The 13,223-nt window shown below is 36.4% G+C and overlaps 1 protein-coding gene across 1 annotated transcript; it reads left to right on the top strand.

The window, feature by feature from the left end:
• Positions 1 to 3,822: 3,822 nt before the first annotated feature.
• LOC121728075 (eisosome protein SEG2-like) lies at positions 3,823 to 5,667 on the top strand. The gene is made up of 2 exons (XM_042116181.1): positions 3,823 to 4,302; positions 5,182 to 5,667. Exons 1-2 carry the CDS (start codon positions 3,823 to 3,825, stop codon positions 5,665 to 5,667), a joined length of 966 nt encoding a protein of 321 aa, XP_041972115.1.
• The last annotated feature ends 7,556 nt before the right edge of the window (positions 5,668 to 13,223 follow it).

Raw genomic sequence — 13,223 nt, 5'->3', positions numbered from 1 at the left:
GTATATGTAATGTGAGTGGTGTTTCATGTTATGTTGGTGGTAGTATAAAATGGGTAGATTTTTAATGATCACTATCACCCCTGACCAGGTGTATGTGTGTTTTGTGTACTGCGGCGGGGCGGTGCTGCGGCGGTGGTCGGTGCAGCGGCGGCGAGGGGCTGTGGTGTTGGTGCTGCGACCTCATGAGCGCTGTGTTGGTGGTTGGTTGTGTGGTAAGGAGGTGTCACGAGGGTGTTGCGTGATGAATAATTCAAGAAAACATCTTGAATTATTTTAATTAGGCAACCGGAGACTGCTTGTGAGGTATTGGACGGCGGCGGCGGGGGGAGGGGGGCGGCGGCGGCGGGGGGAGGGGGCTACGTCAGCGGGGCTCGGTGTGTTCTCGAATTATGTTAATTAGACAACCGGAGACTGGTTGTGTGTGTGTGACCTTGTGAGGTACGGTATTTTTTATTAATGTAGTTTAATGTTTTCTATGACGTATCATAATTAGTTCGCGCTAGCAGTGTAACATTTTATAGTGGTTTTTCTTATCTGGTATGATAAGGTATGACGTGTGTGCCACTGTTGTGTGAAAATAATGTTTTTTTATTTTATTTTATAATGCCCCCAAGCTAAAGTGCTAACACCATCGTTTGGACAGATGTATCTTTTATCATCTTTACCACATAAAACTTTTTTTCTTTTGATTTGTGTGTAAACATTATGTTTATCACCACAAAATGTACGCATATCATCATATTTTTCATAGCTACGATTAAGGGCCTTATAATAGTTCTTAAAGTGTAGGTTTCTCACAATGGCAGCGGAGGTGCCTTTATTTTTTTTTACAACTTTATCATTATCTAGGATATAGCTATACATTTTGGAGCGTAGTCCAATAAACTCTCTGATGATGCAACCATTACTCTCGTCTTTCATTAGACCGATAACTTTTTTGTTGAGTAAAGGTAGATTGTATACATTGTTTTGGGGAAAATCAGAGGTGTCAAATTTGTATGTAAATAGTAACTAATTTATTTTACTCTTCATAGCTAGTTTATATACATATAAAATGACTAATTTAATGGTCGTGACGTCTAATTTATTGGTTACGAGTGTGGTGAACTTATCTTATCATAGCGGTAACCTTTTAAATGTTAAAGGGTAATAAAAAACTAATTCAAACAGGAAAACTTTTAATGTCGTTGTATATTATAATATTGTATAATTATATTATATTAAACATGAGAAAAATAAGTACTCTGTAGCGTAACACCTGATTTCATGATCCACAATGGAGGTTCGATCGTAAGCACTTTCCATTATATTTGACGCTTCGTGTAGTGTTTTAACTCCGCTCAACTTGAATTTCTTCTTGAAAAAGTTCATTCTGTTCTCATAGTGGAGTTTGATGCGATGTAAAAAATGTAGACGAGTGTCGAGACAGTTTAGGATGTGTTGTAGGTGCCACCATTCATCATTACTGATACTCATTGATTGGATGCCGCCACCACACGACACAAATATGAAATTCTGTAATCCCTCACCACGATCGGACACATTTACAAATCTCACAGTGCACTCCTGATTTTGTTGTGTTGAATTAATATTATTTTCAGTGTGGAGAGTAGCTGCTGCAGTAGCTGTGCCAGTGTTGAAGAAATCCGAGATTCGGTTTGCATTGTCCACGAAAATTGCACTCCATTCTTCTCTGGTTAGCAACAATCGACTACCAATGTTAATCACCTCCTCCAAACCCTCATTTATTCGATTCGATACCACTAAATACGTTGATATGTGAGGTATCGTTTTTGAATTAAGATCATATACGTTTTTACAAAGTTCAAAAGTGAAATCCCACCTTTCACTTTTGAACTTTGTTTGTTTTTTGTTGTTTCGAATGTGAATATGATGGTGGGTAGATATAGTTTTGGGGGAGTAAATGATACATCTTAACAACACAACAGCCTATATCGAACTGAGTCGCTTGAACAGAACAGCTAATAATATAAACAGAACAGCTGATAATATAAACAGAACAGCATGGGCTTCAAACAGAACGGCAGCTGTTGAACCAGTTACAACCTGTTTTAACTGGATATTTTTCGAACTGATTTGGTTAAAATGGTGTATTCAAAGAGGGAATCATTGATAATGAGGCAGTAGGCGGTAGTGTCACTGGGGATGGCTTTCTTGAATTCCATTTCCAATTTTATGTCTATCATATACGTTTTTACAAAGTTCAAAAGTGAAAGGTGGAATCGAAGGTGAATATGAGGGTGGGTAGATATAGTGTTGGGGGAGTAAATGACACATCTTAACAACACAACAGCCTATATCGAACTGAGTCGCTTGAACAGAACAGCTAATAATATAAACAGAACAGCTGATAATATAAACAGAACAGCATGGGCTTCAAACAGAACAGCAGCTGTTGAACCAGTTACAACCTGTTTTAACTGGATATTTTTCGAACTGATTTGGTTAAAATGGTGTATTCAAAGAGGGAATCATTGATAATGAGGCAGTAGGCGGTAGTGTCACTGGGGATGGCTTTCTTGAATTCCGTTTCCAATTTTATGTCTATACCACCCCCCCACGCCCGATCGAATGGTGTCCATTTGTCGGGAACAGTCGATTACAACAAGAGGTGCTTTTGTCTTAAAATGAGCTGGGTTCACTTGAACATTAGCGTTTTTCAAACCATAGTATTGCCTTTTAAAGTTACAAAACGCTTCATACAACAGGGAGTAGACACCCTTTTCAAAGTCATTAGCAAACGACTCGTATGGATAGTATTGAGAGTTGAGGTAGAGACGAGCATTGTAATAATTGTAGCCAGGCACGTGCAACTCGAACGGTAAGTTATTGATGAGTGTGTTCATTAAACCACATCCCACTGCTTTCATATTAGGTACTTTATAATAGCTGCTGATGTTGTTGTTATTAGTGTGGTATTTATTTTTATTATGTTTAATCATTGTGATTGTTAGTAAATATAAGTATTATTATTACTACTGTTGTTATTATTAAGGTTGTGTCTCTAACCCCCAACATGTACACTCTCAACAGAATGAAATTCAAGAAGCAGTCGTCCCACTTATCAGTGAAAGGTTGGGATATAAAATCGGAAAACGATATTGATAATTATTGTAGAAAATATAGACATAGTGAGCTGTTACCCAACAGTATACGTTGTTTGGTGTGTGGTCCGTCTGGATGTGGTAAAACTAACCTATTATTAACCTTATTGCTTGAGCCTAAAGGCCTAATATTTGAAAATATCTACTTGTATTCAAAATCACTCAATCAACCGAAATATCAATTTTTAAAGCAAGTACTCAACCATGTACCTGAAGTTAATTTCTACATGTCCTCGGATAAGAGTGAAGTGTCCTCACCGGAAGAGATAGAGTTTAATAGTGTTATAGTGTTCGACGATGTGTCGATGGAAAATCAAGAACCAATACGCTTACATTTCTCTATGGGGAGACATAAGGGAATTGATTGTTTTTATCTGTGTCAAACATACAGCAAAATACCCAAACAGCTGGTGAGGGATAATGCTAATTTTATTATACTTTTTAAACAGGATGAAATGAATCTACGTCATGCTTACGATGATCACATCAATACCGATATGTCGTGGGATGTGTTTTTACAAATGTGTAAAGTATGCTGGAGTGATAAATATGGGTTTATAGTGATTAGTAAAGATGATGAGATGAATAAGGGTCGATATCGAAGAGGTTTTGATGATTATATTACTCTGTAGAATACTCACGATATTACAGATAATAATATAAGCACTTGTCATAATGAAACCATTTACATTCCGCAATGGACACCATCACATCGTCATCACAACCACCACAAATCTTTGGTGATAAGCAGCTCAAAAGAAAACTAGTTGATTTGGTTAAATCGGTAAAAAAGAAAATCAAGTCATTAAATGAGAGCAGAGCTGAGCTCACATCGAGCCTGCAAGAAACATTTCAACCAATCACACAACCCTTGAACACTCTTCTCAATGAAATTCAAATAAATAACACCACCAACAACCGTAAAGAAAACAAAAGTAAGAGAAAATCAGTTAAGACACAGCAACAGGACGTGCAGGATGATGTGAATTTATCCACTAGTAAGCAATTCACGGATGATGATGATGATGATGGTGAGGCTAGTGATGATACTGATGATTTTGAAGATGCTGATAGTTTGATAAAGCTTAAAAATATTGAGGATGATTCAAAAGAATTATCTAAATATGAAGAAGAAGAAGAAGAAGAAGAAGACATCCACCGCTTAGCAAAAACCTATGTAGATAACAATGTTATCAATAAGATAAAAAAAGTACCGTTTGGTGTTTACTTTACTCCCGAAGGATATCGCGTGGGTGATAGTTTTCTCAAATTGGGTAAAGAGCATTTCACTGTACAAAACGAAAAATTTCAATATACACCGGGGTTGATGGAGCTCTTGTTCAAGAAAGAACCCAACACCCATCTCATTGAAGCCGAGGATAGTCGCAACTACTATAAAATAATTACAATGACAAACGCACACCGACGTAATTTCTCGAAATATGGTCAGATACAGGGCGATAAGAGTTTCAAATATACTAAATATATAAAAAGCCTCTCCTCGTCCGCACCCATTGGACGAGGATGCTTAGTGAACTCGTCATCATTATCCTCATTACCACCACCATCAATTACAGACCTCTCACTTAAAAAGTACTATCCTAATACAGACTTCAAATATTGGGACGATCCCAATGAACTTGTGGATCGATTACGTTTACTCATAGCTTCCCAAAACGCCGGAAACACCATTCATGGTAATGAGATTATTGCAATAATTGAAGAACTAGTGGAGGCCAATATAATAGAACCACCCCACCAATAACCAACCCTCTAGTTGTTAATAATTATACTCCCCATTGAGTGTATATAAAAAAAAATTAATTACATCTTTATTATAATTATGTCTATCAATAAGTTTGGACGTCATTTACATACCAAGTTGAGTCAGAGATCAATAAAAACTTTACGTTTCGATAGTAGACAAGTGGACTTTAAAAAACGACTCTTAAGAAATGTTAGTAAAGGTATACAAAAAACCGATGTGATTATAAAAGCTCAATTGGATGAGGCGACAGTCTTTTGTTTGTCTAAAATTAAAAAACTCAATCAACAGTGTGAGGACATCACAGCGAAGGTCAACCATTTTCAAGAAATATTACGAAAAAATTTAAAAACCCCACCGGAAGTGAATTCTAAACCTCAAATGAATAAAAATCCCAAAAAGACCTCTAATAATCCTGAAGAATTATCAAAAAATTTAAAAACCCCACCGGAAGTGAATTCTAAACCTCAAATAAATAAAAATCCCAAAAAGACCTCTAATAATCCTGAAGAATTATCAAAAAATTTAAAAACCCCACCGGAAGTGAATTCTAAACCTCAAATAAATAAAAATCCCAAAAAGACATCTAATAATCCTCAAGAATCATCATTATCAGCGTCCTCGTCATCGTCGTCGTCGTCATCGTCGTCATCGTTGTCCTCACGTAAAAACTTCAAGACCTCTAAGGAAGTCAATTCTAAATCTCAAACAGCTCAAAATCCCAAGAAGAAAGACGTCTCCAAACCTGAAGATCCATCACATAATTTAACCAATTAACCGACGACGACACTCTAAAACCTAGTTATAAAGTAGTACAATAAAAATATTATGAGTTTAAAATGGCAGGTCGTTAAGGAAATTCATAAGAATGCTAACAAAAAGTTTCCAAGGAGACGATTCGTACAAAAAGGTCTCGATGACACCTGGCAGATTGATTTGATAGATATGCAAAAGTATTCAAAATATAACAAGGGTTTTAAGTACATCTTAGCGTGTATTGATACCTTTTCCAAATACGCGTGGGCTCAACCGGTGAAAAGTAAATCGGCTGAGGATGTAACACGAGCCATGCAAGCTCTACTCAACAACAATCTCAATAGAAAACCGAAAAATATTCAATCAGACGATGGACGTGAGTTTTTCAATGGGAAATTTCAAGCGTTATTGGGAAAGTTTGGTAATACATCACTACTCTACATACAGCCCTATGAAAGCGTCTATTGTGGAGAGATTTATTAGAACTATTAAGAATTGGATTTGGCAACAATTTACTTTTAATGGTTCTTACACATGGATTGATCATGTACTATACGATGTCGGGAAAAAATATAACAACAAAATACATCGCACAATCGGGCTTGCCCCAGTGAATGTGAATCATACTAATGCCAATGCCTTATTATCTAATGTTTACAATTTTATCAAGGTTCGTGGTAAAGCTAAATTTAAATGTCACGATTATGTAAGAATTAGTAAATATAAATCGTGTTTTTCCAAAGGATACACTGGCAATTGGAGTTCGGAAATATTTCAAATTGTGAAAGTGAATAACACCAACCCAGTTACCTATCAGTTGCAAGATGACCAAAAGCAACCTATACTGGGTTCATTCTATGAAAAAGAACTACAAAAAGTTAAATATCCCGATGTCTATCTAGTGGAGAAAGTGTTGAAGAAAAAAGGTGATAAAGTACTCGTGAAATGGTTCGGTTTGAATACAACTAGTTGGATCAATAAAGAAAACAAAATAAATTAATAATGTTTTATTATTTTATATTTTTAAAAGCACACGTACTACATTAACCTATCCCACACACTATTATAATAATCATTTTCAATATACAATTATTAAAAACAAAAAGGACATAATAATCATTTTTTTCAATGCTTACACATTTTTTTTATTATTTTCTTTTTTTACAACAATTACAATAATCTTTATCCTAGTACATTTTATTAAAGTTACCCATCCCCAATTTTAACCTACTTTCAATACACAATAATTCTTGAAAGCATAATATAAGTATTACAATTATTATAGAGTACAATTTTTTTCTGAATCCTAATAATAAGTACATTTTATTAAAGTTGCCCACCCCCAATTTTAACCTACTTTCAATCTATCTATACTAATATTATAAATGTGAAAGTATCTCTGTCTGTCTGTCTGTCTCGCTTTCACGCCAAAACTACTGAACCGATTGCAATGAAATTTTGTACACAGTTATTCTAGAGTCCGAGAAAGGACATAGGCTACATTTTGATGTGGGAAAATATCTTATTTCCATGAAAATATCGATGAAAATTAATTCGCATTGCGCGTGGTCAGCGCTCATCCCGGGGGTCCTGGGTTCGAGTCCCGCAGGCGGAACAAAAAGTTTTCAATGTCCCTGGGTCTTAGATGTGTATTAAAATAATATTTCAAAAATCTTAAATATATTTTATGTATAATATTATAAAAAATCCAGAAATATATCGATGCAATGAATATTTTAGTTCTAATATGATTCAACAGATGGCGTTTTATTTTTTACTTCATTGTAACATAGAACTAATCATACTTATTAGTTATTATGTTTTTGTTTATAGTTTTTAATACGTTAGAATATTATGTTTAATAATATTATCACTTGGTATAATAATAATCAATCTTATAGAACTCCTACTGCATTTCTAAGGAGTTCGAGTGTACCGTGTTGGCCTATATTCCATCCAGAAAATATATCAATGCAATCAACATTTTAATTCTAATATATGAAAACAGATGGCGTTTTATTTTTTACTTCATTATTGTAACAGAACTAATCATACTTATATATTATTGTTTTTATTCATAACAAGCTGTTGCCCGCGACTTCGTCCACGTGCACTTTAGTTTATAGCGCGCAGTGTCAACAAAATTTGTCAAATTTAAAAACTTTTTAAAACCCTGGTAAGTGGTACCCCTCTTAAGGCCGCGCTACACCGGAATGGCAGCGCTGAAAGTGCTCGCCTCGCCGCTGTCATTCCGGTGTAGCGCGGCCCTTAATTAATCAAAATACCCAAAAACAGCTGTGCAGTGTGCACATTCTTTCTTTTTAATATGAAATAAGGGGGCAAACGAGCAAACGGGTCACCTGATGGAAAGCAACTTCCGTCGCCCATGGACACTCGTAGCATCAGAAGAGCTGCATGTGCGTTGCCGGCCTTTTAAGAGGGAATAGGGTAATAGGGGAGGGTAGGGAAGGGAAGGGAATAGGGGAGGGTAGGAAAGGGAATAGGTTAGGGGATTGGGCCTCCGGTAAACTCACTCACTCGGCGAAACACAGCGCAAGCGCTGTTTCACGCCGGTTTTCTGTGAGAACGTGGTATTTATCCGGTTGAGCCGGCCCATTCGTGCCGAAGCATGGCTCTCCCACGTATAATCTATACTAATATTATAAATGCGAAAGTATCTCTGTCTGTCTGTCTGTCTGTCAGTCTCGCTTTCACGCCAAACGCCAAAACTACCGAACCGATTGTAATGAAATTTTGTATACAGATAGTCTAAAGCCTGAGAAAGGACATAGGCTACTTTTTTACTGGAAAAAAGGTTTGTAAGGGTCGTAAATTTATTCAAAAAATTCATAATAGATGGCACCGTCCGTCTTCTACATCGCGCTGACGCTTGCTCAAAAGTCTTTCTATAAGAGGTGGTATCATCTTACATTTAAGTCTCGATTTTTTTCGATTGTTATATCTATTCTACGGTATTAAATAACTCAGTACTTTATCTGTGCAGGTAGTGACGTAACCTTAAGACCAAATTTCACCAACGACTGTTAAAGTTAATGCTCGAATTAGTATCACGTTAGCTGTTTCGTTTTTCATATGAATGAAAGAGAAGACAGGACAATTTAACAAGCTGTTAACACTAACAGACGTTGGTGAAATTGGGGCTAAACCTATCAATGATAAATAGTTTATGGGTAAAGTTGTGTAATTGGGAGGCTAAATAAGCTTTAAAATTTGGCATAAAATATAAAGTTTAATATAAAAAAATGAAGTACTTATTGTGTGCACACTGCACAGCTGTATTGATTTAAGGGGTACCAGGGTTTTTTATAAAAGCTTTTGACACCAATTTCGTTGACATCGCGCGCTATAAACTGAAGTCCACGCGGACGAAGTCGCGGGCAACAGCTAGTACACAATAATTCTTGAAAGCATAATATACGTATTACAATTATGTTTTATTAATAGAGTACATTTTTTTCTTGCAACAATAATATTATAAAACTCTATTAATAGCACACACGTCATACCTTATCATACCAGATAAGAAAAACCACTATAAAATGTTACACTGCTAGCGCGAACTAATTATGATACGTCATAGAAAACATTAAACTACATTAATAAAAAATACCGTACCTCACAAGGTCACACACACACAACCAGTCTCCGGTTGTCTAATTAACATAATTCGAGAACACACCGAGCCCCGCTGACGTAGCCCCCTCCCCCAGCCGCCGCCACCCCCCTCCCCCCGCCGCCGCCGTCCAATACCTCACAAGCAGTCTCCGGTTGCCTAATTAAAATAATTCAAGATGTTTTCTTGAATTATTCATCACGCAACACCCTCGTGACACCTCCTTACCACACAACCAACCACCAACACAGCGCTCATGAGGTCGCAGCACCAACACCACAGCCCCTCGCCGCCGCTGCACCGACCACCGCCGCAGCACCGCCCCGCCGCAGTACACAAAACACACATACACCTGGTCAGGGGTGATAGTGATCATTAAAAATCTACCCATTTTATACTACCACCAACATAACATGAAACACCACTCACATTACATATACACACAACAGAGAGATCTTCTTACAATAGTCGGTATGTGAGCCAGAACGTACATATATCCACTACTTATAACTTTAGAAGCCTCGCCTTTATAATTGAAGCAATTGAATATTTTCCAAAACAGTAAACACAATCAAAGCTAAGTAACTGATTTTCCGTTGGAAATTTCTTTTACCAGGAAAAGCCAACGGAAAAGCTGCCTCGTGTCCACCAAATTAACCATGGGCGTACCGAGGGGGGGGGGGCAGCTGCCACCCCCCCCCCCCCCTGGATCATGTTGACGTCCCTACTAAGTATATTATCTAGTACTGTCATCTACAGAAATTAAAAATAATAAAACGAATTTTTACCAGTTGATTGCAATACAATATTTTTACAACTAAAAATTATTAATTTTTTGTTCTTTATAAACCTTGCTTATAAAAAAAATATCTGATTTTATCTTGCACATCCTACGATGTGCAAGATGAACATTGGTACTTATTGCTTACTTGTTCATATTTCTAGTATGTAATTCGGAATCCGTCAGCTGGGTTTTGACATATAACACGACCGCAAATAAACTTCTATGATAATACAAAAAAAAGTATATAATATAACCGTCCTTAGATTCAAATTTAAGTTTAAAACAGCGCTTGCAGTGATGTCTTCCAACGCTCGGGAAATACGACCGTTGCCGAAAAATTACGAAAATTTCTATGTGCATTATCAGTTTGGGAGCACTGTAATTCGTGATCTGTCGGCTAGGTTGATATAACGCGACCAAAAGCATTTTCGCAATCTATCATCAACTTATCTGCTTCTCTGTCATTACAAAAATACACTTTTATAACCATAAATTTAATATATCTAGCGGAATAGAGCAACAATCTTGAGCTGTCAAACGAAACCGAAATTGGTTTACATCTGTGTGTAAAAATATGTGTACGTATACACTTACACAGGCATTATTGAACATGACTTCCTGGTTGACAATTTAAATTCATAAGATTAAATAGTTAACGTGCCGATAAGTGCCGACTGGACGTCAAAAAAGGATCTGCTGTCATGTATCATAATTCACACGTCTCTTTTTACCACGCAGTGTTACTGATAGTAACATCTCTCTCGCTCAGACCTTTGCTTCTCTATTCCGCTAGGTATATTAACTTTATGAATATAACCGCCCTTAGCTTCAACTACCAGGAAAACAACCCGAGTACAATTTTCTAGTCTATTAGCCGATAAGATCGGGTAATTGTTTTTAAACGAGATAATGATGTGGTCCGAAGCGAACAACAACGCCATGCCCGTCTGACCTAGAAGCAATTTCTCGCACTATTTCACCTGTCCGCGCCAGCAGACCCGCTCTGAGGCTAACGATTTGCTGGATACGTTATTGGTACTCGTAATAAATATACACTTTATACAGGTTGTAACAAAACTTACTGATAATACTTTATGGTGTGTATGGGTATCCTAATAGAGTTCACTGTGAAAGTAGCAATGCCAAAAGATAAAAAAAATTCGCGAGCGTCAGAAATTTGCCCATACAAAAGTTGCTCTTTCAGCGCTCTATATATAGGGGACTCATACACACTCTAAAGTACGCCTTGTATAGAGGGTACATAACTAGTGACGGATTAAATCAAACCCTTAAATTAACCCTTAATCAAATTAAGCAATTGCCTAGGGCATCACGTCTGAGGCAGACGAGTGAAAGTTCAAATACCGATTCAAGTTGACATACGGAGGCATGGATTGCTTAGTGCATCAAGTAGTACTAATCCGTCACTGTACATAACCTTAGGAAGCCATAACGCTTTAGGCTATTTTTTCGATGTTTCGTGTATTATAAAGTTGACTGCATAAACAGCAGCGCTTTTTAACCAACTTCCAAAAAGGAGGAGGTAACTTTATGTTCATCTGTTTATATATTTTGTTATTGAAGATTTCTTATAAGAACCTCAAAAATAAAACTAGCGATAGAGTAACTTTTGACTTTGATTTCAATTGGAAACATAAAAGTCTAAAGTTACTTTTTCACTCCTGCTATTTTCAGATTAAACCTGTAAGGCCCACTAGCGCCAATCGATGGTTAACCTCAAATCTAAGTAAATCATCTGAAAATCTCTAAGAAAATTCTTTAAATTTTTTCTCTCACCCCCTTGATAACATAAAAAACCCAGCTAATAATACGACGTTTTTTAATGTCGTGATCATAGTAAGAAAATAGTGGAGTGCCTAAAAATTACCCGCAGGCTAAAAAAAAATTTTTTTACATACGAGAAATGAGAAAAATAACATAATGTTTATCCCAGGTTTACCTTTAACTATCCTTAAAATATCGGCTACTAATTCACATTTATTTTGCTCTAAAAGTTTATTGGCTCGTGCGTTTGTGTCGAAAGCTTCAGTATCTCTAGATCAAATTAAATGAAATTGTCGAAATACTTTTATTTTGAGCTTCGAAAAGACTATCAATATAGATTAGGTAACTTAAGCTAATATACGGTACGATTCGTCTATACGATCGATTGTGACGAATGATCGTATCAAAAATGTCGCTCATATTCGTTTAAATAAATCGTTAACGATCTTGAGATACACCATCTATTCGTCATTTCGATCGGATTGACGCGATCTTAAAGTTAAATTCTACCGTGTTTGGGGCCCCATACTGTTGATCCAAAGGCTAAAAGTGTTTAATCGTCATGATTTTTAACCCCGGGCGAAAATTCTGGATACAATTTTGCATAGCATCGAATGTGGTGGACAAATTGGGAATCAAAAAAACCTTTTTTTACCTGTCATGGCAGATTCTTATCAATATTGATTATTCATCGTCAGCTCAATCACTGCTGGAAAATTTGAGGACTATCTAGTTAATTTTCTTATCGAAGGTAATTTTAAGTTCTTTCATCTTTGAAGTTCAGTGTATGCAATAACTTACTGCGGTTACCATGTTGCCGAAAGACCTAATAAATAGATAAAAAACAAATTAAAACATCTTTATTAAACACACAATGACAAAATACAGCCAGAGTTTACAACAAGACAAGATAACAATCAATTTGACGACAACAGAATCTTACAACATAACAAACATTGTGTTTTATATTATTCTGCAAGGTGCATAATCGGTAATGGCTATGCAATGCCTACACCGGCCGTAAATGTTGCTGTAAACCCAGGTTCATTCCCGTTCTAAGCTTAGGTCCGTTCGCCATAGATTCATATAGAATGTGCATTCTAAATGTTCCAACTTAGTGTGTACTGACTGGAATGTAACAGAATCGTTGAAATACCACTCAAATATTTAACTGTATTAAATTTAAAACTCTGCACTCATGTTTGTAGATAATTTTAGAACCGCATTCGTTCTAAATTCACTCTGGGATAGATAGCAATTTAAATGACTAAATAACTACGTTGCATTTTATACCGTCATAGTTATCTATTGGTTTTTATACGATACTAGCTGTCCCGGCAAACATTTCTTTGCCATAATTATAAAGTATTTCGC

The sequence above is a fragment of the Aricia agestis genome, chromosome 6 (genome assembly GCF_905147365.1).
Source record: "Aricia agestis chromosome 6, ilAriAges1.1, whole genome shotgun sequence".
Classification (NCBI taxonomy): domain Eukaryota; kingdom Metazoa; phylum Arthropoda; class Insecta; order Lepidoptera; family Lycaenidae; genus Aricia; species Aricia agestis.
Note: the sequence above shows the minus strand (reverse complement) of the source record. Positions and strands in the feature narration are given on the sequence as shown.

Excerpts from the sequence above, each read along its gene's own strand:
- LOC121728075 (XM_042116181.1), top strand. The coding sequence starts at position 3,823 with ATGGACACCATCACATCGTCATCACAACCACCACAAATCTTTGGTGAT. Across the intron at positions 4,303-5,181 it reads ACCGCTTAGCAAAAACCTAT|TGTGAGGACATCACAGCGAA; the intron begins GTAGATAACAAT and ends CTCAATCAACAG.